We start from the raw sequence: 24717 nt of genomic DNA, 5'->3' as shown, positions 1-24717 counted from the left end.
TCGACCCGAAATTGAACTGTTCTGTGGTCAGTACGTTAGAAGTTAGGGAGTCAGATCTCCGCGGTTTGCAAACCTCATCGCTCTGTTTCTATGCCTGTCTCTGCAATTTATAAAGACATCTGGCCAACAATCCGCATCTGCAGAAATATGAAAACGATTTAGTCGAACCTCTTAGAATATCGATGAGAGACGCTGTCCATGCCTCCCCACTGTTATGAGAAATGGATATATCTTCTATCTCTTCATGTACAGATACATCCGTAACTCCTTTTAAGGCCCCCGTCCCAGAACAGTCCAACCCACCTTCGGCCTCAGGCCAAACTCCTGCATCATCCGGTTACATTTAGAGGGTCAAAATGGGGGCGGTAATGACTATGTGTTGTGAATGTCGTTGATTCTCCAGAAGGGGGACGGCAAGATTTGTGGAGGAGGGGGATGTCGGGGCGAGGAGAAAACCTAAAACTCAACCAAAATGCTTTTCAGCTCACGTCTCCTGTTCCTCGCTCACTCTCTCTGCGTGTCTGCCTGTGGAGGCCCAGCGTAAGGGGTTGTCAGTGAGCTGCTAGCCCCCCTCCCCCTTCTGTTTCCTGGCACGACTGAAGCATGGAGAAGGAGAGACCAGCCCATTGGTTGTAACCCAACAGGCCCCCACAGCAGGCTCCGCCCAGCCCTTCCTGTTGGTGGGACAGAAAGTCATCCTAAAATGTAGTGTACACTGCCCCCCCCCCCCCCCCCCACACACACACACAAGCACAAAATCTGTGCTTACTATTGGTATGAATGTTTTATTCCTCAACAACAGTCTTTCCAGTCCTTTTATTCTTATATTTATATATTTCCGACACGTGTACGTGCACACAATGGGTGCAGTGCAAATGGTATAACACTCTCGCTTTGTCCTTCAGTGGCATAAGGCCAGTACTTCACACGATTTGTACTCTCATCATGTACTGTAGTCGAGCTATATGTGATATAAGGCTTTGTTCTTTATCCTCTTAGTCCTTCGATTGAATAAGGAGTCTCAATGAGCTATTTCTGCTTTTGTTCTCTGCTGGACCAACATTTTTTAGTCATCAAGTACTAAACTGATTGGGTGTATCAGTTTTCCCCCCTCACTCTTTTCTTTTTCCATCAGCTTCTCTTCTCAGCTGGAATCTGTCCATTGGTTGTAATACACAAACAGTGTGCGTGTGCTATACCCTCCTGCTCCTCTTTTTAGTTTTTGGCTTGTTGCGTTATCAGGGAAGACCGATGCGGTACAAGAGAAATGCAGGAAAATGAGCTTGGTCGTGCTCGGGTGGAGGGTCTTAGTGCTCTGGTGAATGGCGTGGTTGTTCCTGTACATGCTGTGGCATTTCTGTGCATAAGTGTTGTGTAAAATAATCACTCGTTCATTAAACTACTTCATTAAAAATCAAGTCAACAATGTTGATAATATGATTGCTACAACAAACAATACTAAAGATTTTCATACAATATTTTAATTTATTCTTTACATGTCTTTCTTTAAATTAAATATAATGTCAATGTGTAGTATAAATATGTATTTGGAACCACATTAGACCAAAAATGAGTGTTATGTATGTTATTATTTCAACTTCGTCGCAAGTGGCCACAGGAAGTTTTATATGCATTCCTTTGCGGGGTTGACTTAACACAATGGCTTCAATGCAACCAACACTTTCCTTATGTTTTGGTTTGGCTACTAAATTGGTCTTAAAAGTAATTCCTGCAGCAGTAAAGTCTTAATTTGCCTTTTTAAACAAAGCTGTGTCTCAATCCACGTTCCGTCTCTGCCTCGGTTCCTCCCGTTGCCGTTCTTCCTGTCTGCCACCGCCTGCACATTTTGCTCTTGTTTTTTGCTTCCTGTGCTCCCTTCTCTGCTTCTGCTGTATGTCGCTTCATAGACTGTTTGCTTGCTTTTGGCAACAGCTGGGAACTGCAGAGTTCAGATCTTTTTTTTTTCCTTCAGTGCTGCACTGGTGGTTGTGCGTAAAGGCACCGGGGGAAGGAGAACACACACACACACACACACACACAAGCGCATTCGTACGTAGTCGCTCTACACACTGCACATGCACTTGCACACTGCTTCGTCCTTCTGACGGATTCATTGGGAAAATTAACATCGAGTTGTAGTTCTATTGTAATCTAATGGAATAAATTATATAATTATTAAGCTTCTGCTTTTTTACCAAAATAGGTTATTCACATTATTTTGGATCTTACAAAGTGAGTGCTCCCTATTTTCAGAATTACAATGTGGACAAATGAAAAATGATGACGCTTGTCTTTCAAATGGAAGGCTATATTCTGATCTTTAGTCCATTTGCAGATTATTCATCATCTGCAAATGCACAGATTGCAGCGTCAGCAACATACACATTTAAAGGGTTTTTGTGGGGGGTCTGGCAGGCAGGCAATGTATGTACTGTAATGTAGTATCACTCTTATCATAATTTTTTAGACTACCGAGACTGTGTGTGTGTGTGTGTGTGTGTGTGTGTGTCCAGTGTGTAAGCTGACACAGCTGTTTCACAGTAACCACTGTGTTCTCCACACTGTCTATAGTTTCATTCCGTGGCTCCTATTAACCCCTGCCACTTCCATCACTTGTTGGTTTCTTTTTTAACTCACTCGCTCTGATCTTCTCCTTCCGTTCTTCCTCCCACTCTTACGCCGTTTGGCAGTACGTACATGTCAAATCACACGCTTCCTCAACTGACAGTCAGCCAACCACCATGGGGGAGAACGGGGTGGGAGGAGTCATGCGCGCAGCGGCACCCTCAAGGGAAGTTCTGTCTGCAGTATTAGTAGAAGATTAGAGACGTAACCGAGAGTCCAATGTCAGGAGCAGAAGAGGATCGAAAAGGATCCTCATGCGTTGTCTGGATGTTTTAGGGATTTAGGGCAAGTGATGTTAACCAAGAACGAAGCTCATGCAGAGTTGCATTGGAGTAGTGTAAAAGTGCAATAAAAAGATGTTCTCCCTAAATTGAAACACACAAAAATTGCGCAACCAAAGGTGTGGCAAGGTGTCACCACCCACGTTCTTTCCTTACTCCTTTTTACTTTGCTAATGGAACGCCCCAGATCGCCCTCGACAGAAACCCAGCGATACCCAGTCAGAGGGGCCCCTCGGCTGGCCGGGAGCCAGGGGCAGCAGGGAGGTGAGGTATTTTAATTCACCTTATCCAGAGGAGGAAATTGTTTGCACCGGAGTGAGGCAAACAATGGGAGCGCCATCATACAGAGCGGGTCTTATCAGAAGGGAAGGTGAACCGGTCCGGGTTGTCTCATAAAACCTGTGTGGTCCAAAAGGATGCAAAGGTAACGGATACTGAACATTTCGGAGAATGAATTGGACCGTCTAGATGTGGTGCAAAAGAAATTGTGAAGTGACTGCAGATGCGTTGCAACAACTTGTGTGCACGAGAGGAAAGTTGTCTAACGCTGTCATTCCATGTACATCCTGTACATGATTATTATTATTTCCCCCTACTCATTTATCTTGGACTTGTATATTAGACTTTTTTATTTTGGTCAATCGTAAACAGCTTCTTAAATTGCTCCTTTTTCTTTATTCGAATGTAGGAACCGCTCTAATCTAAGTGCCTTATTAATGTAAACAGGCAGTGTTTATGCAGTGTGGAGATATGCAACGTAACCTGCCATGACAAATTTCTTGTATGTCCTACATTAATACTTTGGCACTAAATTATTTTGATTCTGAGAGCATTATTAAAGAAATATAACACTGTTTATGGAATTCCTCATACAATATTTTGTACAATTGCCAAATAATACTAAACGATCAGTAGCTCAATTCTCTGAAGGTGGCAAACAGAATGTGCTTTTGAAGCCTAAGTTTAATTCATTCCCCCCCCAAAAAAATAGTTTTGTGCTTTCTGGTGGTCTGCTTCATATTGTTGAATCCCTCTGGCTCTGTTTGTATGGATTTGCTTTCCTGCTTGGTGCTCTCACAACCAAGAGTACACGTTCTAGACTTCGCCCAGCAGGTTTACCTGCTCCCTTCTGTTCTGATCTCCTTCACCTATCAGAATCAGCTCTTTCTGATTCTGTCAGATGTGGAAACAAATGTGCTCACTCCAAAAGCAGCTTACGGACCTTGTGGACATTGAGCTTTACCAGCAGCCCGAGTACGATTTCTGTCTTCATTCATCCTCTTTGCAGCTCCAAAACGTGGTTGACCTTAAATAAGACCTTTCTTTTGCTCCGCCCAATCGTACTTTATTGTAAATCATTTGGGTTCATTTCCTCAGCTTCTCTGTGCCTGCCTCGTCGCTTCGTGGAACGGCGGTGCGAGCGTGTTGTACGCCGTGTCGGTGCCCATGTTCTCACTTAAGTTCAGCCATTATGTACAGGATGTGCCGGGGCCGGTAACTAGAACAGGGGAAGGGAGAGAGTGAGCGATGAGTCATTTTCTCTGTCAGACACTGTTGTTTTTCCACCAAGCGCTGTTATTTTCGCTCATAAATGGACGGCAGTTAGTGGATGGAAAGAGTCTTTTTTTTAAATGTTTTCTATCATTTTTTTTCTTCTGTTTTCCCATTTGGTGTAATTTTATAATACGGGATGGACTGTGGTTGAGCGTTAGCATGACCGTCTCCCTAAGTAACCCTCTTATTTTCAAATGGACAAAAACATGCTTTGTGAAACAGCGTTTTTTCTTTTTGGGGGGGGGATTGTAATTGCGCTAAAGATTACAATGATCTGCCGCTATATGGAAAGGTAAACTGCACAAAATGAACATGACCTCCTAGGGGAGGCGAGGTGGCCAATGTAATGGTGGGGCCAAACATGGAAATCATCTGATGGATGAATCCCTGCGGTTGGCCACATTCCAGTGTTTTCATAACGCTTCAACATGCTCGCAATACAGACGTCTCTCTTCTGAGACAAAGAAGAGAGGAGAAGCTTTTAAACAACTCTGCTTCATTCTCTGCAAAGGCATTGCTGCCCCATATCAGCTATATGAATGAATATTGGATCTATTTGAAGAAAGGAGACCCTCCTGGCTAAGGCCAGGTTTTGTAGCAACATTCCCAGACTGATAAGGATACAGAATGCACACAATCAGTCCAGCGGAGCGGTGTAATTCAAGTTTTCAGTTTGTACTTTATGGCATGCTCCTTATTTGAAAATGAACAATAACACAATGTATTTTTGCCTCTTTCGGGAAGCTGATGCGGAATTGCAACAAGGACACTTTATTCATACTGCGGGTCTCTCATCGCGGGAAAACCAATATTCTCCCAAACTCCCAAGGGGCCGCGTATCAAAGAGTCCTGTCTACAGCATCTTGGCATCTCATTTCATCGTTTGCAAAATGCCGGTGTCTTTCAGAATAAAAGACTAAAATGTCTTTATTATCCACATCTCCCTTTCCTGACCTTTCTTTGTTTTCTTTTTTGCTCATTAGTTTCCTTGCAGCTTAGTGCCTTTTCTTTTCCTGCTATGTGCGAAATTTCCCGTCGGGAATTCTTAGCCGGCCAGCCGTTTTTTTTTTCTCTGTGATATTTCATTGACATGTCATACGTTTTCTGTCACGGTTTGGGTTCATGTCTCGTTTTATTTTGTAGATTGTTTCCACCTGTGTCCAATCACCTGCACCATCGCAGTGTATTTAAGCCCTGTGTGTCGCTGGTGCCTTTGTCCCTTGTATGAATGTCCTGGTGAATGTCCAGTGTTTCCCACAGAGCCAACGTCAATGTGTGGGGGATGACGGGGTAAACACACATCGCTAGATAGAACTATATACAATTCACACTATATACAACTCCCATAACTGTAGTACACATTTCACACCCTGTACTACTTGTTGTCACAGCCTACATGCGCAAAGTCTGCAACCTCTGTCAGAAGTTGCTAAAAAAATATGCGAGACTGACTCTGTGTGCATGGAGGGGAGGGGGTGTGTATGGAGGGGTGTGTGTGTGTGTGTGTGAGACAGAGACTGAGGGAGAGCAGGGAAAGGAAATGCAGCTGAACGAATACGCTGCGTGATTTAAATAGCGTTAAAAAAATAATACACCAAGCGCAATGTGTGGCGCACTGCCACAAATTAGTCTGTGTGTGGGAAACACTGACGTCTCCAAGTCTTGAATGTCTTCATGTGATGAATCTGGTTCGTGAGTTCCTGGTCCCGGTCCGAGTCTGTGTTTTTTCCGTGTCTGCGTCCCCCCCCAGGATTTTTGGATTTGATTTATTAAAGTTACCTTTTGTTTGTCAAAACTCTGCGTCTGAGCTCTCCTTCTTGCCACGCCACCCCGGTGAAATGTGGCACGTGACGCATATTGCAAACCCGGTCATGCAAGCATAAATCAAATTTTAGCTCAACAGCTTAACTGGTCCCAGAATTTTACGGTAATCAGTCGATACCGTGGCAACCATGAACCATGGGAATCTTGCCCTGCTGCTTTGTGCTGGATGGACAGACTGTTATTGAATATGCCAGAAAAACCTCTTCTTACTTAGTGAATTTGAAAGGAATGGAGTTGTGCAGAATGTGTTAAAGTGACACGGAGGACAGATGAGGTGGATAAAAGGCGTTTGCGCTTGTGTTTTGGATCTGAAGGATCTCTCTTCAAGGGGCCATTTGGGCCGCGTTAATCTGCCTGTGAGAGTTCCTCCTTTTTATCACTTAGGCTGATCTCCAGTCAGGCTGCTGCACTCTTCTCTACTACTTCTTTCCTGCCATGACTCGTCCGAGATGACGGGCCGGCCTCTCACAGTGGAAACCATTGTAGAGGGTGGCATTCTTCGCCATTCTTCTTTTTTTTCTGAAGTACTACGTTTCCGTTAAGGCTGCTGCTACCAATTATCCTACATTTTCCAGGCGAAACGCACACACTCACTTCAATGACTAAATGGGGCACAGATATCATGAATGAAATTCACTAATCTGGTCCATAACTCTACGTAGCGAATGTTTTTGCATGTGGAGTCACCATCGCCAGCCGATTCTGTGCTCTTTAACACGACGCCATCATTATAGGATCAGGATGCACAAATTATCTTTTGTATAAAACTGCAAATGATCTTTGAATGAATCCACACTGTGGTGCAGAAACCCCTCAGATATCCACGTGTTGAGCTGTGACGCCTTGCTTGAATTGCAGCCTTTACATTTTAGGCCTTTTTAGTCTCATATCAATGAAGCAGTGGGAAATCCGAACGTGACACTGGACTTCTGCAGACACAAAGCTTCAGTCCTTTTGTTTCTGTACGATGGATTAGAAGCTTCCTTGTTACAAATATGCTGGGAGTGGAAGATCCCCACAGACTGGGCCCTGCCCTGATTTTGCACGCGTGACGTATTTGTTTACATTTTTATAGCCACAGACCAGCTGAGGGTTTGACTTCAAAATTTGTTCAACAGCGACCATTTGTCCTTCCTTTCTCAAATGAATTAATTTGTAAATGTATTTATACGACAAGATCCGCTCTGGTTGTGCACTTTCAGTGGATGTTATGATATTATGAGCTGCTGTGTTTTTCAGCTCCTCTGGCTCCTCTCTAAGAGCTCCTCTCCCCTCTTTAGGGGCGGGCCAAGCCTCATCAGGGACTCTGATCCACCACTTGAGTTGGTTACATTCTCATCCGCCCCGACCCTGAACCGTGGCCCTTATCACCTGGCTTTTATGAGGCGCTATATTCGGTCTGTTCATTTTGTGTTGTCAGTGTCTTTTTTTTTCTTCTTTCGGTTGTGAATGCTGTAGAGAGCAAGCTGTTCAAAGCAACTTTTTTGTGAGTTGGGGGAGGAGAGGGTATTTATTTACACCTGCATGCTTGGCCGTCTAGACTCACTGGGAGGAGTTCCACGCACAATACCGCGCTGTAAAATGAAGTGATACACGGCTTAATATTGCTGTTCTAACTATTATCACTTCCTCGACAACGGTGCTGGCAGCAGGGCAAAGGGGCCACGGGGCCAAGTGTGTCAAGGGCCACAGTGACAGGTGACTGGAATGAGAAGAGAGGAATACATGGGAAGCACCTTTTAGGGTTGAGCCTGCACGGCCAATATAGAGGTGTTTTTCTTCTTCTATTGGAGGAGGATTGTGCAGAGTTTGACGCCCCCTTTGTGCTCATCTCTGCCCCCTCAAACAGCCGCCCTTTCCTGTGGACACCTGGAAGTGATACACAAAGGAATCCACCCTTCTGCCTCTTCGACAGGATAAGGGCAGCTATGAATTGGAGTTGCATACCAGGCGGGCTTATCCTGTCCTTTTGGCTGTTACTGTTCCCCCGCACACAAATAGTCTCCATGCACACTCATAGCAACAGCGCTAAGCCAGCAAAGTGTTTGATATCCATCCTATGTCCAGTTAAAGAACACATCCAATAAAAGCAAAGGGGAACCAACGCTTACTAATAACGCTCGACAGAGATCAGAATGAATTATAATATATTTTTTTCAGAGCCTCCTCTGTGTTACGTGTACTGTGTGAAGTGGATTTAACAATTCAATCCACAGAAAATTAGTCCACTATGAGACAACAATCCTTTTTTTAAACATTAGGAATGTGTAAACAGCTTTTTAGTGTTTTTATTGTTTGTACTGGAGTCCTTCTGTGGGAGTGGGAGCACTCGATGGTCTCTTCAGAAATCGCCTGATATCCATGGCTAATTAATCCGTTCCAAACGGGTAGGCGGGCTAATGCACAACGTGTGTGTGTTTACATACTTCATGGATCCTGATTGGTGGAGCCGTCGCAGCTACATGGCACTGATTGGAGGGTCACAGACCATAATACTGAGCAGATGAACATGATTCTGACCACAGCATTTACATTTTCATCAATTTCAACAATATGAAACGTAGTCTTTGGTGTTTTAAAATGTTTAAAAGTTTTAAGCTGTAGTTTGATGCCAAGTGTTTTGTATTTAGTTATATTTATAGTACTTTAAACAGTTAATATATTGTTAAATTTGAATAAATTGGCATTTATAAAGCCTTTCTTTAATGGCTTTTTCAGTAACCCTCACCCCTAACCGGTATCTGAAAAGATCCAAACAATACCGATGGTGTATCACTCATGCCCACCCCCCCACCCTTTCATTTACTGGAAAAGTAGCTTAGATCTGCAGTGTGTACAGTTAATGTACTAAGCTAACAGTCAGTCTGATATTACACTGATCGGACTGAACGTTAGCTTAGTACGACACTGCATCTGGTGTGAATTAGCTGTCCTGTGTGATAATGGAAATATCACCCAGGAACCACTGCCACTCTAATGGGATTGCTGGACTTTGAAGACCACTCATTGCTGAAACGTTTCGATGAAATAAGGAGTGGTTGAATTATTCACATCCTTTTTCTTACACGGAGATGCACTGGAGCGTTCAGGGGAAGTTTGTCTGTAGACAAAAAAATCCAGAAGTAGAACTCTCAATTGTGTTGTCCTCCTCGTCCCCTTTTTATCTTCAGCACGTCTTGATTTAAAATGGCTAATTCCAGGCTTATGAAATTCATCAAGTTCATTCCGGGGTTTTTCACACTACCCGTGCTTAACCGATAGATAGCTTGATTAAATGTGGCCTTTCCAAGATGCATTTCTGACCAAATTACAATTGGCTGTGATAAATGATGCATTAAAGAAGGCACAGTACGGCATTTTGGACCGCTGCCCGGAACGTGTGTGTGTGTGTGTGTGTGTGTGTGTGTGTGTGTGTGCGCGCGCCCTCCTTACGCGGGACATCACAGCCTCGGCCCTTAAGCCGCCACCTTTTATCACCCCCCCTAATTTGAATTGCATAAAACCAAAAAGTGGTGCGTGGGCTGAGATTAGGATGTAGGTTGAAGTTCAGGCAATCCTTACTTCACTCTCTCCTCCTGTCCTGTTTTCTTTTCTCTGTCCTCCTTTCCTTGCTGCCTTTCTGTCACCTTGTGATCACATTTGCATCTTTAACTTGCCCCCTGCCCGACCTTCCACCGTCTCTTCCTTGAACTCTTTCCTTGTGCCATTGTGTTATATTTGTGGAATTGGCCTCTCTGCTCAACCCGATTATCAGGTTAACCATTATCTGTGATGGTTTACCTGATGGCCCCGCCCCCAGCTTCCTGTCCACAGGGACATTGCGACAGGCGACAGTGTATTTGTATTTGTATTATTTTTGTCTGGATCAAATGTCTTTTGGAGGAGTGTTGACGGTAAGCTGCTGGGAGTAAAAGGTCAGTGGCAGGAGCCAACGTTCCCGGGTGTCCTGTTCTTTATCTTCATATTTACTCCACGCAAGTCTTCCACTGAGAGGCGGCAGGAAGTCAATGTTGCTGATATCTATCTTTTTCATGCTATGTGTTCATAGGTCATAGGTTTACAGATGAATGCTTTATACAGACAACCTAGTATTCATCCAAGGGGGGTTTTGTGACGTGCGATGCAGGTTAAAATGCTATGAGCTACAAGGAGAATTCTTTTTTCTTTCTCCTTTTACTTGTTGGCGTTTTGTTTAAAACATGTGCTTTCCGAGTAATGCGTGACTCATGACAGGATGGGCTGGAAAATTAATTTAGCGTACTCTAACGTCTGTGTTCTGTTATGATTACTTTGTTCTGCAATGAGATGAGCAGGCATTTCTGAATAAACCGATTTAACCAAAACCATAGCGGACAAGAAACAGGACAATAAAATATGATTCAATATATACAATACCTTGACTACAAAAGCAATTTCCTTGATGCTCCAAGTACAAGTACAAGTACTACTTGTTGTGTGTTCCCCACACAACACGCGGGGAGACCACACACTCTGGACAGCTGGATGAAAGCTCAGGGAGCTACTTGCCACGACCGTCCCCTTCCCTTCGGTTGCCAACGAGCCAGAGCAGGAAGCGAGGGAATCTTTAGAGGGAACAACTTCTCATTCATCTTGATGTTGTCAACAGACACTTGAGCGTTTAGAGTCGAGTGCATATAATGTGTGTGTGTGTGTGTGTGTGTGTGTGTGTGTGTGCGGACCGTATTTCGTGCGCGATGGGGACGTGTCTCAGTGGAAGCAGTGAGTGGCCTTCTTGAGGAAGGACATGGTTACGTTTGATTTTACATTTTAATACTGACTCATGTTTGAAGTGTGGCGTCATGACATCAGGCGTCTCATGTCAGCGAATGACGCGCTGGCAGGGATCACAAGGAATGATGGAAAGAGGTCGGACCTTGACTTTACGCAGGAAAAAACGAACCGGTTGCATGATTTCATATTCTAAATCTGAACACCAATCAGCTGGCGTCCCTTTTGCCCTTCTTTTGATTTCTAGGTCGCGCATTGATCTCCCATCATTGGTGAGCCTCCGCTCATCCAACATGTCGCTCCGTCCCCTCAAGCCATCGACCCGGTTGGGAGACGGTTAAATTTAGCAGAATTAAAGAAGGCACAGTACGGCATTTTGGACCGCTGCCCGGAACGTGTGTGTGTGTGTGTGTGTGTGTGTGTGTGTGCGCGCGCGCCCTCCTTACGCGGGACATCACAGCCTCGGCCCTTAAGCCGCCACAATTAAGCTTTTGGGAGCAGCGGCGGGTGGATCACGTGACACCCTCGAGCGCAGAGAGACCTCCTGCCTCTCTCACACACACACACACACACACACACCACAAACGGATTCAGTGCAAAATGTGTCACTTTGGCTGGGGAAGAAACACGGAGATGATTTCACCTTTCTTTTCTGTTTTTTATCATCGTTTCTTTCTTTCTTTGAATCATTTAATTTCAGTTTGCACAGGCAGCACACTACATGCCACCTTCAAAAAGAACAGCAAACAGCTGCCAGCCACACACGCAGGCAAACTCAAACATTAAAAACAAATAAACAAACAAACGTTTCTGCCCCTTTCTGCTTATATGTCTTTCCACCGCCTCCCTTCAATCCCTCTCTATTTCACATTCTCCTTTCATTCCCCAGTTCCCGCCTTATTTTCCTTACTTTCTGTTTTTTTTCATTACTTCATTCCTTTCTTTACAGGCCCCGCTCTGTCTCTCCCTCTCTCGCCCCTCCCTCGCCCGTCTCTCCCGCTGTCAGTCTGCCAGCAGCCCTGACGGCCTCTTCGTTTTCATCCTCTGCCTGAAAAACAAGGTCTAAAGTTCAAAGCTGCTGTTGTGGTTTGGTGGCAGGAGAGGGAACACGAAATGGGGGTCGAAACCCATTTGAATATAATTTCAGAGAGATGGAATTTTAATCGAATTAGACGCTGCGTTTCAATTTCTGTACCCTCGAGCGCCTGTGAGTTGGCTGAACAAAACAAATTGATTGCGCATACTGCGTTTATTTGTCCATTCCTAAAAGCCTCCAAACGGCTGACTGGTGAGATGAAGGAATACAAAAATGATGTTTGTATGTATACAAAAAAATGGCAATCCGCTACGAGAGGAGGCATTAAAGGTGATGTTCAAGTGGATAGGGAGCACTAATCAAGTGCATTGTCACGCAATATGTAGCCTGTGTGTGTGCGTGTGTGTGTGCGCATGCGGGCACTGCTTTTCACCTGACTAGAATATTTTGGCGGACTGATGCTTTGCATTCTCCTGCCACTGCTTTCTGTAATATAGCATCATTAACGTATCAGTCATTTGCACAGCTGGTTTGTTCCCATGTTGGAATCAGCACGAAGTGAGTGTGTGTGTGTGTGTGTGTGTGTGTGTCTCAATATGTTAAATAGACAGATCAGCGCCTTTAAAGTAGAGTGTGTAGTTGTTGCTACGTGTGCCGTATTTAAAGCATGTTATTAATTCAGTGATTACTAAAATATAAGAATTTGACGGACTGAATGTATATTTACGTGAAAATCTTAACGTGCGGATGCGTCCTCTGAAGCCAACATCATCGGAACCTTTTAAAGATGATATAATGGATTATTTAATAATGCCATTAAGTGTGCTGCTGATAACAGCAGATGATCGTTTGTCGTCGCTGCTGCAATTATCGATTGAGCCCATCCAGGGGCATTACATTCATTTTAATGTGTGCGTGCGTGCCGACCAATCTCATCAGTCTCTGTGTAGCATGCTCCTGCAGCCCATCGGGAACCTCCATAAGTATACGTCAAAGAACACATTTTCAAATGACTATTTATTACTGCTATTACTATTATTATTAGTCACAGCTCTCTTCATGTTTAATATCGTACATCACTGTCTCGCGGCTTACAATTAATATTGTGTTAGTTAATATTATGCAATAATGTGTTGTATATTCAAATAGACTTTTATTTATTTTGGCATGAATATCTGCTTGTTTCCACATCCTTTCTTTGTCTTTGCTTCTTGTTCCAGTCCTCTTATTATGTCTGCGAAAGTCTGCAGTAGCCTTTTGGTTGCAGCTTTAACACGCACACGCACACGCACACGGGCACATGCCAGGTCAGCGAGCTGAAACTAAAGCAGACTTTAGAAGCACGAGGGTGTGGTTTGTTAAAAATAAAAATTAATTTATTCACACAATACAAACAAGCAGATTGTTCCACAAAATCCACATATGACGAGTATGTTCAGCCTGTCTGGGATTAGACGCGGGACATACCTGACATACCTCCTGGACTCCCTTTAATCTTTCGGGTACTGACTCGAAGAGTGGCTTTGTTTTTTGTGTCCCGCATTGAGGTTTGGACCCAATGTAACTTTGGGTCTCTCTACGGCTTTGCTGAGGATTTTGCCTCATCTCAGATCACTAAACGAGTTCGACCCAAAGACGATGGAGCCAGAAGTCTCTGTGTGACGCCAGCGGGAGGAGGCACAAGAAGGGGCTGTTTGGTCTTAGCGTTGTGGAAGTGTGTGTGTGTGTGTGTGTTGGGCTCTGGCCCTGCTTCCCGCTTTTGTTGCTTTGTACTGGACTGAGGCGTTTATGGCGGTTAGCGCTTCGTGAGGCCCACTGCGAGGCAGCTGGTGGTGAAAGTAGGCCATGCGCCCTGTTGTGTCGCCTTTAGCGCAAACCCCTCCGTACGCGGTGGATGCGCCTCCTACGATACTCCCCCTACACTCGGTCCTCTGCAGGACTCGCATGTACTGCGATACTGCTGCGCTCTGTCCGACGGGTTCCTGTTCCAGAGAGACGCCTTCGACTTAGGGACGATCGCTCGACCCCTTTTTTACGCATCCATGTTGCCAACCTCAAACCACTCCAGCAGCACTTAGCCGCTGTGTGTAAACAACGCGACGTGAAAGCCGGGGAGGACTCTGCTCAAGCCAGAGTGCTCATCCGTGAAGTCGTGACACGAGGGGCTAACCTACCCGCTGGCCAGGCCGTTTTTCCATAGCACTGTAGGACTCCACCAGAAGCCCACCAGGAGCGTGGAGTACACAAATATCAAATGTCCCTTCTTCGTGCCACACAATTTAGACGGCACTGAAATATTCTTCAGTACTAAATCAACAATATAAATGTCCCTCCGCCGTCCACGGCCCAAGACAAATTGGAAATCGTGAAACTCATAGTATCTACTGTAGTTTAGCCCACCACATGTTGATTCACTGTTTTTCATCCTCGAATAAACCACAAGGATCCGTTTGGTGGTTTGCTCCGCGGTTCCGGAAAGCCTTTCCACGCAGCGTGAAAACAAGCACATTCGGGTCAAGGCCGCCAGATGCTCGTTAATTATCAGCCTCGGTGTTGCAGTGACAAAACGCCCGATCCCGCCGCCGATGTTTGATGCCGCTGCTGCAGGTGAATCAATACGTCGGGTCCACCTCGCTCAATTTAACAGAAAGCCTCGCACACAGAAGCAGGGAGTCCCAGCCGGGCCGCAGTTTATGGCAGAACAGAGACGGCGCACTAATTCATCCGGTGACATGTTCCGTCTCCCTCCTCTGCGGTCGGGAGGCCTTGTTGTCTTTAGGGGATTGGCGGGCTGCGTGGGTCCTCCAGCCTCAGATTTACAATAGGAGGGAGGCCAAGCGAAGGGCACAGACGAGGGGAAGGAGAAAAGAAGCAGAAGGCCACGTGAAGCTTTGGAAGGAGGTACAACGGCTCCTGCAGTGTTGTTTACCAGCGTGGGGGAGGGGGACATTTGTCCCTGTGTGGTACTTCAGGATGCAGCCATTTTACCTGTGTGTAAAGATGAGCTATAATATACTGGTCAAGCTTGAGGATGTGTGGGACCTGCAACAAAGGACGTTGCGGTTTAATGGAAGAGTGCTGCAACCACTCTTTTTTTTTTTTAATTGGCATAATTTAAGCAAAACAAAATAAACAATAAACAAAGAATATAGAAGTAATGAACATCACTGTGCAGGAAGAGGCAAAAAGCTAACTGGGCATTTTTGAAGCTTCCACCTTTATACTATTAAAATATATATTTACAAACTTAAAACCATATGCATGTCATAGACTATAAAAGAAACTGTTAGCAAGATGCCCCTTTGTTGTCCACCTGAATATCAACGTTGCTCAGAATCTTTGCATCCTTTTGTAATCTCATGCTTGTCAACCATTATCTGCATTATTACAGGCAGTGAAAGTTGAATCCTTTATTTTTGTTATTAATGTGAAGTGCAAAAGTGTTATTTTTTTATGCCCCCTTTCCCATATGAGATGCGCTGCATGTTTCATTGAAGAACCTCCAAAACATGTTTTTACATTAGGGACCGATACTAAACTTTGCTGGTGTTCCTTGTATTGACTGGTACAGGCTGGCCCTACTGCATGATGGATGTAATTATGTTTGGGACCTTGAATGGCTTCACTGCTGGACAGGCTTAGCTGTATTTTTGATTCATTTACTGAATTGCATACTCATTTGTGTGGGAACCAAAAACAAACTGTTCTCCCTCAGTATGTACTGCCAAGTATCCTTCAGTGGATGTTTCTTTAGCACTCCGCATGGCGATGGCGTCTTAATGGAGTGTTTTACATGCGGGGGTTTTGGGAGTTTGTGCACTGCTCGCTGCCTAGGCCGGAGGAAATAACATGGGCACCAGCAAAGACCCCACCGGGCGCGCCTGATTATCCCTCTCACTAAATGTTTCATCCGTTGACATTGGATGGCACTTGTAGCCGAGTCTGCACAGCCCTCAGAAGCAGCACGGACAAATGTGTTTACAGCTACAGCGGGGGGGGAGATTAGTGGGAGAGAGGAGCAAAGGGAAATGGAAAGGGAAGAGAGATGAAAAGGAGATGATTAATAAGGATGCAGACTGTTGTTGCCATGGCACCGGACCCAGACGTGTGCACGAGGGTGGTCATATTAACTTTATAACAGTTTATTGACCTGGAAATAATTGTGATGAACCATATCATTGTCATTTTAAGACCATATCATGGGACTGGTATCATGAAAATATAACAGAAAATCCGTAATATAGAATAGTAGAAATTGGCAAAATTGCTAAATAAATATTTAAACACCATAAATAAAACTTATCGTATGTCATACGATATTTCATATATGGTCAAATTTGAATGGTTTGATGCTTTTTTAAGGATTGCAATTCTTTGATGCCAGAGGTTCTATTACGGCTGCTCTGTTCTGCGTCTTTCTTCCAGTCTGCTCGTGTAAACCCTGCACAATTTAACTTGTGCTCTTTATTAAGTCAAAGTTGGTAAAACTCTCTCTATTGACAAGACATTAGGTTGTGTTATTGTGTCAACGCCAAGGACTGTGGGGGCGCAGTGAGTGATGGGAGCACAAGGCTGTAACCGGGGATACGAGGGGAAGAGTGGAGGGCCGGCTCAACAACACGTGTTGAAAACAAACCACTCTGTGACAGTGAGCTGGGTAACCGTGACCTCTGGGAGTCAGGGAGAACGATCATGTGCAGCTGTTGTTACGTTTTAATAGTGGTGTAACTATGTTACTGCAATAACCCCCATGATGAAACAAGATGCTTAATGGGACTGTGTTGGTCTTTTTGAACTAGAATGTTAGTTCTGTGAGTGTGCTACTTCCAAAAGACGGAGATCTCCCCCATCCACCTGCTCACCATATTTTTGATTATTTTTAATTGAAACCACCCCAAAAGTGAATTAAACGGTAATCCTACATTTGCAAAAAGTACACAATATAACAAATCTTCGATCAACGCAGTAGTAAAGCAGTAAGTAATACATATTTAGGAGAACACCGATAGATAAAACGCTTCAGTTCCCCAGACGGAAAGGACTGCTTTACAGATCAGTGACATGGTTTTTTATTCTTTCTCTAGGTGGCTAAATTACGTTTGGCTGCTGTCCCCGTCCACAGCAGTACGTTGCTTGGCCCCCGTGCTGGTACTCCTGCCTGCGTCTCCAAACTGGGGGCGCGCCGACCGCCATCTACTGAAGGTAAATACGCCGTGTCAGGGTAAATAGGGGGAAACATGATATTGATATTGTTTTTGATATACTATAACAAGGATGTCGTATATTATCAGGCACTTTGGAGAACTGTGCGTTTGAGCTGGCGGTATATCCTGTTGTCCTCCTCAAACACGGAGATGATCTGAGCTTGGCTTTGTCACAAGTTTGATAAATCACTTCTCCAGTGTCGACACATTCACTTTTAATGAGAATGGATCCATGAAGAATCCATTATACACGGTCAAGGTCTGTTTTTGTCTGGCAACGGTGCCTCCCGAGTTAATCCAGGTTGTTCTGTTGGCATGGCCGTCATATTAAATGATAAATAAACACAAAAATTGAGTTAAGTGATGGAAATTAATGGCACAATCTGGGTTCGGTGAGAGCAGGAGCCCTCGGGACATCTGTGGTTCATGTTGAGAAAAATGAATCTCCTCATTGCCTATGAAATGTTTACAAGCAGCCAACTAATCAGGCTAACTATGAATAAATAAAGATGCTAATTATCAAAGCGGCGTTACAAAGGAGAAACCAGTGTAAGCGCGTAAAAGATAAACGAAACAAGAGAATGTGAGAGGTTATTAATTAAACGAGAAGCGGCTCGAAGCCCATTAATGGATCCCACTCGTGTTGTTATTACCCAGCAGCAGCGCCGGCGTGTTTTGGTGTTATTTGTCCGACCCGTTAGGACGTTCGACACGTCGTCTCTGCATCTTTTTCATTATTCACCTGTTAATGCATCAGAAAGTAACAGGAAGAAAAACAAAACACAGCTGTTTTTGTGACATGATGACCAATGGTGTGTCTGTTGTTGTTGCGCCCGTCGAGGTGCCTCTCCGCCCCCCCCAGCATGACACACACCCTCACTCATGTACACAAGCCGCTGCGCTTGCTCACACCTGGCAAAATGCTCTTCGTCCATTAAAGTGATGCTGCACCTGCTTTAACCCGCGTGCATGTGTGTAATGGGGCCGATGAAGCCGATGGCTTCATAGCTAGCCGCTCCCGGCCGAGCTTCGCCATCCTGCCCCCCCCCCCCCCTCCCTTTGCCCTGGTCCTAACACTAACGCACACTAACTCACTGAAGGCTATATTCTGCAGACACCACGTGACTGTTCTCCTAAATTGATTGCATGTGTCCCCCCCTCTCCCTCTTTGACCTCCTTTTGCTGTCTCCCCTCACGTGACCTCTCTCATGCATGCGAGTTCACCGCTGTGTTTGTCCACAGGCAAAGGCCTAAACAATATCTAAATCCAACTCACCGCATGTTTGAATGTTTTCGTCTTGTGTTTTGTCTTTTCCTTTTATCTTTGACAGCTTATTTTTGTTTTGACTTCCCCCTTTCTTTCTGTCTTCCTTCTGTGGTTCTGTGGATTATAGTGTCGGCTTGTGTTGATATGTTATGACATTGTGTTCATTGTTCGCTGGTGTTGCATGAGTCAGAAAAGATACATTGAACTGAATCGAAGACGTTAAATATACATGAAGAATTGACATTATGGTTTTGGTTCTGGTTGATTGAAAACTTGGATTTTTTATTGTAACCTCTTCCTTTAGTGGTAGAGGGAAAAGAAAATCCCTCTGCCCCTCCCATCAAAACTAAATATATTAGAGAATCAAAGACGCCACTTCAGCCGATACATCTCTCTCCTTGTTTCAGTTACCTAATCATCTTGTGCAGGTAGAGTTAAACAACGGCAAATAGTTTTTTATTTCAAAGTCTCCCTGCAGGTTTGGTCAGCATCCAAAAGACACATCCACGAGGTCACGTCTGCATATTCGTTAGGATATAAGTGTCGGCCCTGTGAGACCACGTCGTACAAACGCTCCAACCCGCCGATCAATCCTCAACAACCCGCAGTATTCCTCTCCTCCGTCATCAGTTCTGACCTCCTCAAAGTATCCTCCTCTCCCCCATCAGACTTCAAACAGAGGATCTGTCTGTACAGATTAATATGGAGTAGTTCTCTCAAAGGTGTCCCCGGTGGTGTGTGTTACTCCGCTGCTGTTTATTTCATAGCTGTACGGCCAGATGGTGAGAGTGTGGAAAAATTAGCACTTTCATCGGGGCACTTTTAACATATCGCTCATTTCTAAGCCTTCTGCAAACAGCCCCTTCTTTCTGTCATGAATTCCCGCTCCCATTAACATCAACGTCATCGTGGTGGTTGATATTTTGTGTGTATATGTATCTGTGTGTGTGTGTCTCCCGAGTCACTGAGCCGATAGCTGCGAGGATCAGTGCGCGGCTCTCGATGGCGCCTGCTGAATATGCTAGTAGCCTGACGCCTGTTTGTATAAGAAGAGGGAAACACACACCTCCCCATCAAACGCACACCACCCAGAAGCTTTCCGGGGCCCGGTCGGTGAAATTGACCTTCCTCCTCTTCTCTTGTTGTTCCCTCGGCAGTGATGGAGCCCATGACGGTGACGACGTCGGTGGTCGGACCCGAGGAGTTTGACCGCAACGCCCCGCGGATCTGCGGCGTGTGCGGGGACAAAGCCACCGGCTTCCACTTCAACGCCATGACGTGCGAGGGCTGCAAGGGTTTCTTCAGGTGCGTCCCCCACTCCCCCTCTCCCCATAACCCCCACTGTGTGGAGTGTTTTAGTGTGTTCGTTGACATTTGTGCGTGTCCGTTGAGAGGTGTTCTAGTTATTCGTCTGGAGCAGTGGTCACTAACTGGCGGACCGCGGTCCGAATCCGGACCAAAAGCTAAAAAAAGACGGTTGTGATTTAAATGTGACTTTTCAACCGGCGCAGCTTTGGTCGTCTTTACGGTTGTGCCTTAAAGCACAGACAAGTTGCATTAGAGTTAAACCATCCCATGTGATACCACTTGACCAATCGAGTCTTTGTGTTCCAAGCAGGACGATATCGTCTCAATACTGCGGACAGACGAGAGAGGTAGCGGCAAATTACAAATAAAGAGACGGTAGGAAGAAAAGAGTGAAATTTGAGAAAAAGACGGGTGAGAAAAATGAGGAACAAATGGACAGCGAAAATAAAACATTTAATCCATAATGGACGGGTTTCTGTTCATACGTCCCACTGCGGCACTAAACCAGTGTCCCAAGTGCTGAGAACCTGTTGAAACGCGTGCACAAGGCTCAATGAGCTCCTCCGCGTGAGGAGAACGGCCCTGATGCATTAAGACCAGGTTTAAAGTCCTGACAGGACAAACTAGAGCTTAATTCTCCCACTTACCAAAAAGTAGGAGAGTGGAGATATATATATATATTCTATTAAACTGTTCATTTGTTAAAATGTGTAGATTGATTCTTTATAATTAGCTGAGACTGGCAAGTCCAAATGTGAAGCAGAAAAAGGGAAATTCAAGCTTATCTTCCCGTTATTATATTTTTTCTGAATTGAAGCACTTTATTTGAACATGCTGAAATGTTCATTTTTTATTTCTTTTAAATGCAGCCCTGCTTTTATTTAGTTGATTGAGAGAACATTTATATTTGCAGTCACACATATATGTTCAGTTCTTACACGACCATAAATGTTGTCAAAAGAGTTTTAGAATCCTACTGAATTCATTTGATTTGTTAGTTTTGTATTGATTACATGCAAATGTTGATACAACTCTATTTAATCACACTTAGTAGTCACATTATGACCTTCCGGACCTTTGCTTCTACAAATTTTCTCTAACTGGACCTCTTCACATTTTAGTTGAATAACCCTGGTCTAAAGTCTGTAAACACCGTTTGATGTTATTTTTATTTCTGTCAGCATAAACAATGTACATTATTCAGTCTATTGCGCACGCTCTCTCACATTCGCTCACATGCACGCATACTCTTTCACGTAAATCAAGGATTTTAGTAATGAGAGATTATTTTTCAGTGAAATTTCCCCCTTCCGAAGGGTAGAAGATGCCAACCCTTCAGTCTTTTTTATAAATGTAAACAGCTGGTAGAGAATAGATTTTTATAAAGTATATGTACAATATATATAAATTGCTTCATCTTAGTGTACCGTTTCCTTCAAAGGAGCATTCACGTGACTTGTTCTTTCCTCTAAAATACCTGGAAGAGTTTAAAGTGATTTTTTTATTCGAAGCGTGATGTCATCGACAGTGCCCTAAGCTAGTTATGGATTTGCTCTCCCACAGACGCAGCATGAAGCGCAAAGCCGCCTTCACCTGCCCGTTCAACGGGAGCTGCACCATCACCAAGGACAACCGGCGTCACTGCCAGGCCTGTCGCCTCAAACGCTGCGTTGACATCGGCATGATGAAAGAGTGTGAGTAGACCTTTCTTCTGCCCTGTGGGGGTCTAGCAGTGCTGCGGCTGATGTCATAGCTCGAGCTGCGGTGTGGAGACAAACTTTAAACTTTTTGCTGTTTTAGTTTTTAGTTTTTCCCGACATTCTTTGATATAATATTCATTTGCCATTTGAAGCCGCTTCTGGGTCTGTGTCCGGATCGGTACTTGGCTTGAAACCCGCAGCTGTTGCTGCACAAAATACCGTTAACTGGGAACTAAGTTTTCACTTCCTGTTTTCCTTTTGTTGCTCCTCACCAGTCCCAAATTTCAGCACATAACGACAGCCAGTTCATGTGATGATTTGTTTTGTCCTGCTCATGCAATAGCTTGGAACTCTCTTCCCAGCCATTTAAATTAATGCATTACTAAATATCTACTCATACGAATCTATTTTTCACTGCTGCTGTTTTCTTGGTGCACTTAATTACGTTCTGACTATCATTGTTACAGTTCTAATATTCATGGATGACACTAACTACATATTTGTTTGTTCTAATTTCCAATTGCTTGCAGACAAAAGTACTTTTCATGTGATATTTGAAGACAATGAGGAACCCCGGCAGCCAATAGAATACACATATACATACATAAGGCAGGCAGTAACATAAGGCGAACTCCTACTGGGGTCAAATACACGCTGCAAAATAATAATTTGTGTGATTTAAACTGGCTTTTGATGGCAGCAGATGGGGCCTCCATCACCAGTGCTGTGAGGATAAATGGCAGCGCTTTTGATTAGTACCATCCTATATGAACGGCAATTACTCGTGTGCTACATTTGACAGGCTGTTTGACACGGTTCCGCTCCGAACCCCATTGGTTATGCATGCGGTACCAGGGTGTAATACAAGTAGTAGCCCTTGTGAGGGGAGGCTGAGGCATCGCCTAACCCCGCGTTAACCCAAAATGGCACTTTGTCACAACTGATTCATAGCTGTTGCTTCATAACATGGATGCAAAACGGCGTGCACTGAAATATCAGCTAACCAATGTAAAGCAGAACCTACAGCAGCGCGTAAGCACGGCCGTGGCAAGTGTTGGTGGTGACAGGGAGAATTGACACAGAGAGAGACGGAAGGAAGGAAGCCGCAGGGTTGGGGCCGGGGGGTTAAAGTGCTGCTCAACAATGAGCCTCTTTCTTCAAAGAGACATACAATGGTCCCGCCCACATTCTGTTTGACAAACTGTGTGGGTGTGGAACAGGGATGATGCGTACAAATACTTTGTCACCTTACTTAAGTAGAGATTTGGGGTATATATATATACTTTACTTCTACGCCTTACATTTTAAAAATAGCCTCGTTATTTCATTTTGGCTCGTTGTCGTTCAAAAACACACGGCCAAAAAAAACCTGTCCAGATAAATTGTGCCATCCGAATACAGTGAATTGGATTATGATTGGATCAGGAGTATAAACATTTACCATTCAGACACCCTATAGGAGTCCTCTGCGATGCACCGGGTGCGAAAAGGGGTCGGTGGAAAGTTCCTCTGTCAGAACGGCAGGTTCCGCTGGTTGGTGGTAGGATCTCAGTTGGGTATTTAGTGACATGGACCCGCTTCCTCCTCCTCATGGAAAATTCCACGTAACGTTAAATGAGTATCTTCATGGCTATGGGTTTGCCGTCATTTTTTTTTTTACGTTATTGAGAATCTGGGAAAACACAGTGACTTGCAAGTAGCGCAGCGTCTTAAATAAAGTGATGTGTGTCTTAATGCAGCTTTAAAAATTCTGTATTTGCTCAAGTCTGAAACGGGTCTTTTGGCCAATGTTTTGATAACCAATTGATGCCAATTCAGTGTTTCCCATCATTATACCCATCATTATAACAGGGGTGCGCCCCGCCCCCCCCCAACCCTTCAAAGTATGACCCGCCATCCCATGAAGTAGTAAACCTGGTGGAGACGCTGCAGTCTACCTAATCAATGGGAACAACGTGTGTGTACGTCCTCGTGTCATTTAGCCGTCAAGTAAAAAGCTTGAGTTGATACTTCAAGTCTTTTAAAACTTTTTATAGTCTTTTTAAACCCTAGTATCTATACTTCTACTTGAGTGTTGAATCTGAATACTTTTGACAGCTCTGGATGCAGGGCAGGGTTCAGACTACCGATAACCACAGCTGATCACAAATAGTCACATGACATTGGAGTGTCTGTATTGAGAGAGAGAGAGTGAGACCGATCAGCATGAAACGCTCTCTTTGTCTCTCACAGTCGTGCTTCAGGTTCCGCGGGCTGAAGGAAGTCCGCTGTGCTCCCCCAGTGTTGCAGCTGGCCCGCTTGTCCCCCGCAGTGTCTGTGCCGCCACACCTTCTGCCGCAGTAGGCTGGTGTCCGGAATGTAACAGGATTCCAATCACAAGAGGGTTTCTGAAATGTTTTGGCCTTTTAGGGGATTTCATTCCTATACTCAGTGTCTTTCAGTAGCAACACGGCCACTCCTGCGGTGCTGCCCCGCATTTATCTCCCTAATTTGTATTCGCCGTCCTCTCTGAGTCTTTTGTGTTCTGTCTCTTGACAACTTTTCCACCGGCGTCACCATGAGTGCCGGATGCTTTATTTATAGTGGGAAAGACTTTTTAAACCACAACCCTGCCTCCCACTCCCAAAACAAAGACTTTGTCCCCAAAACTATTTAGCTCTATCTTGCATTGCCTTCTATAGAGAGCCGTGTTTGATGTGCTGTCCAAAGATGGATGGGAAAAAAAAAAGCTCCCTGCATTTTTCTTCTTGCACACTTGCTATACTAGTTTTAACAGTTGCTCAACCAGCAAAATAGATGCAAACCAGGGAAAGAGGTTAATGAGAGTAAGACTAAGGACATAAAGATTTGTTTTGAGATCATGCGCCACTTAATCTGTTCATACCCCAACTTTACTGCCTCCAACCACACTTCTGTCATGAGCAATTGGTTGAGCTAGATAGCTGGTCCTTGTTGTTGTTGGCTTATAGCAAATTCTGATAACAACCCTATAGCAGGTAAGTGTTTCACTGATAATACGGAGCAAAATAGATATCATTGACTTAATGAGTGCAGTCAGTTATCTCATCGCTAATGGCCATGAAGGAGGTCAACGTCAGCTCCGATTAAATGCTGGAAGATAAAAACAATCTATAAGCATCCCCCCGCTGCCGGTAAGCCACTTTGCCCG

General features: G+C 44.5%; 1 protein-coding gene across 1 annotated transcript in view; it reads left to right on the top strand.

Annotated features, from left to right (window-relative positions):
- LOC120829448 (vitamin D3 receptor B) overlaps window positions 1–24717 on the top strand; it is a gene marked incomplete in the record, with an annotated part of 57490 nt that overhangs the window by 5653 nt on the left and 27120 nt on the right. The window contains 3 exon segments of the mRNA XM_078085539.1: window positions 17154–17271; window positions 19698–19845; window positions 21412–21542. Coding sequence (XP_077941665.1) covers window positions 17154–17271; window positions 19698–19845; window positions 21412–21542 — 397 coding nt within the window.

Source organism: Gasterosteus aculeatus, chromosome 2 (genome assembly GCF_964276395.1).
Source record: "Gasterosteus aculeatus chromosome 2, fGasAcu3.hap1.1, whole genome shotgun sequence".
Lineage (NCBI taxonomy): Eukaryota > Metazoa > Chordata > Actinopteri > Perciformes > Gasterosteidae > Gasterosteus > Gasterosteus aculeatus.
This window is presented reverse-complemented; position numbering and strand designations above follow the sequence as displayed.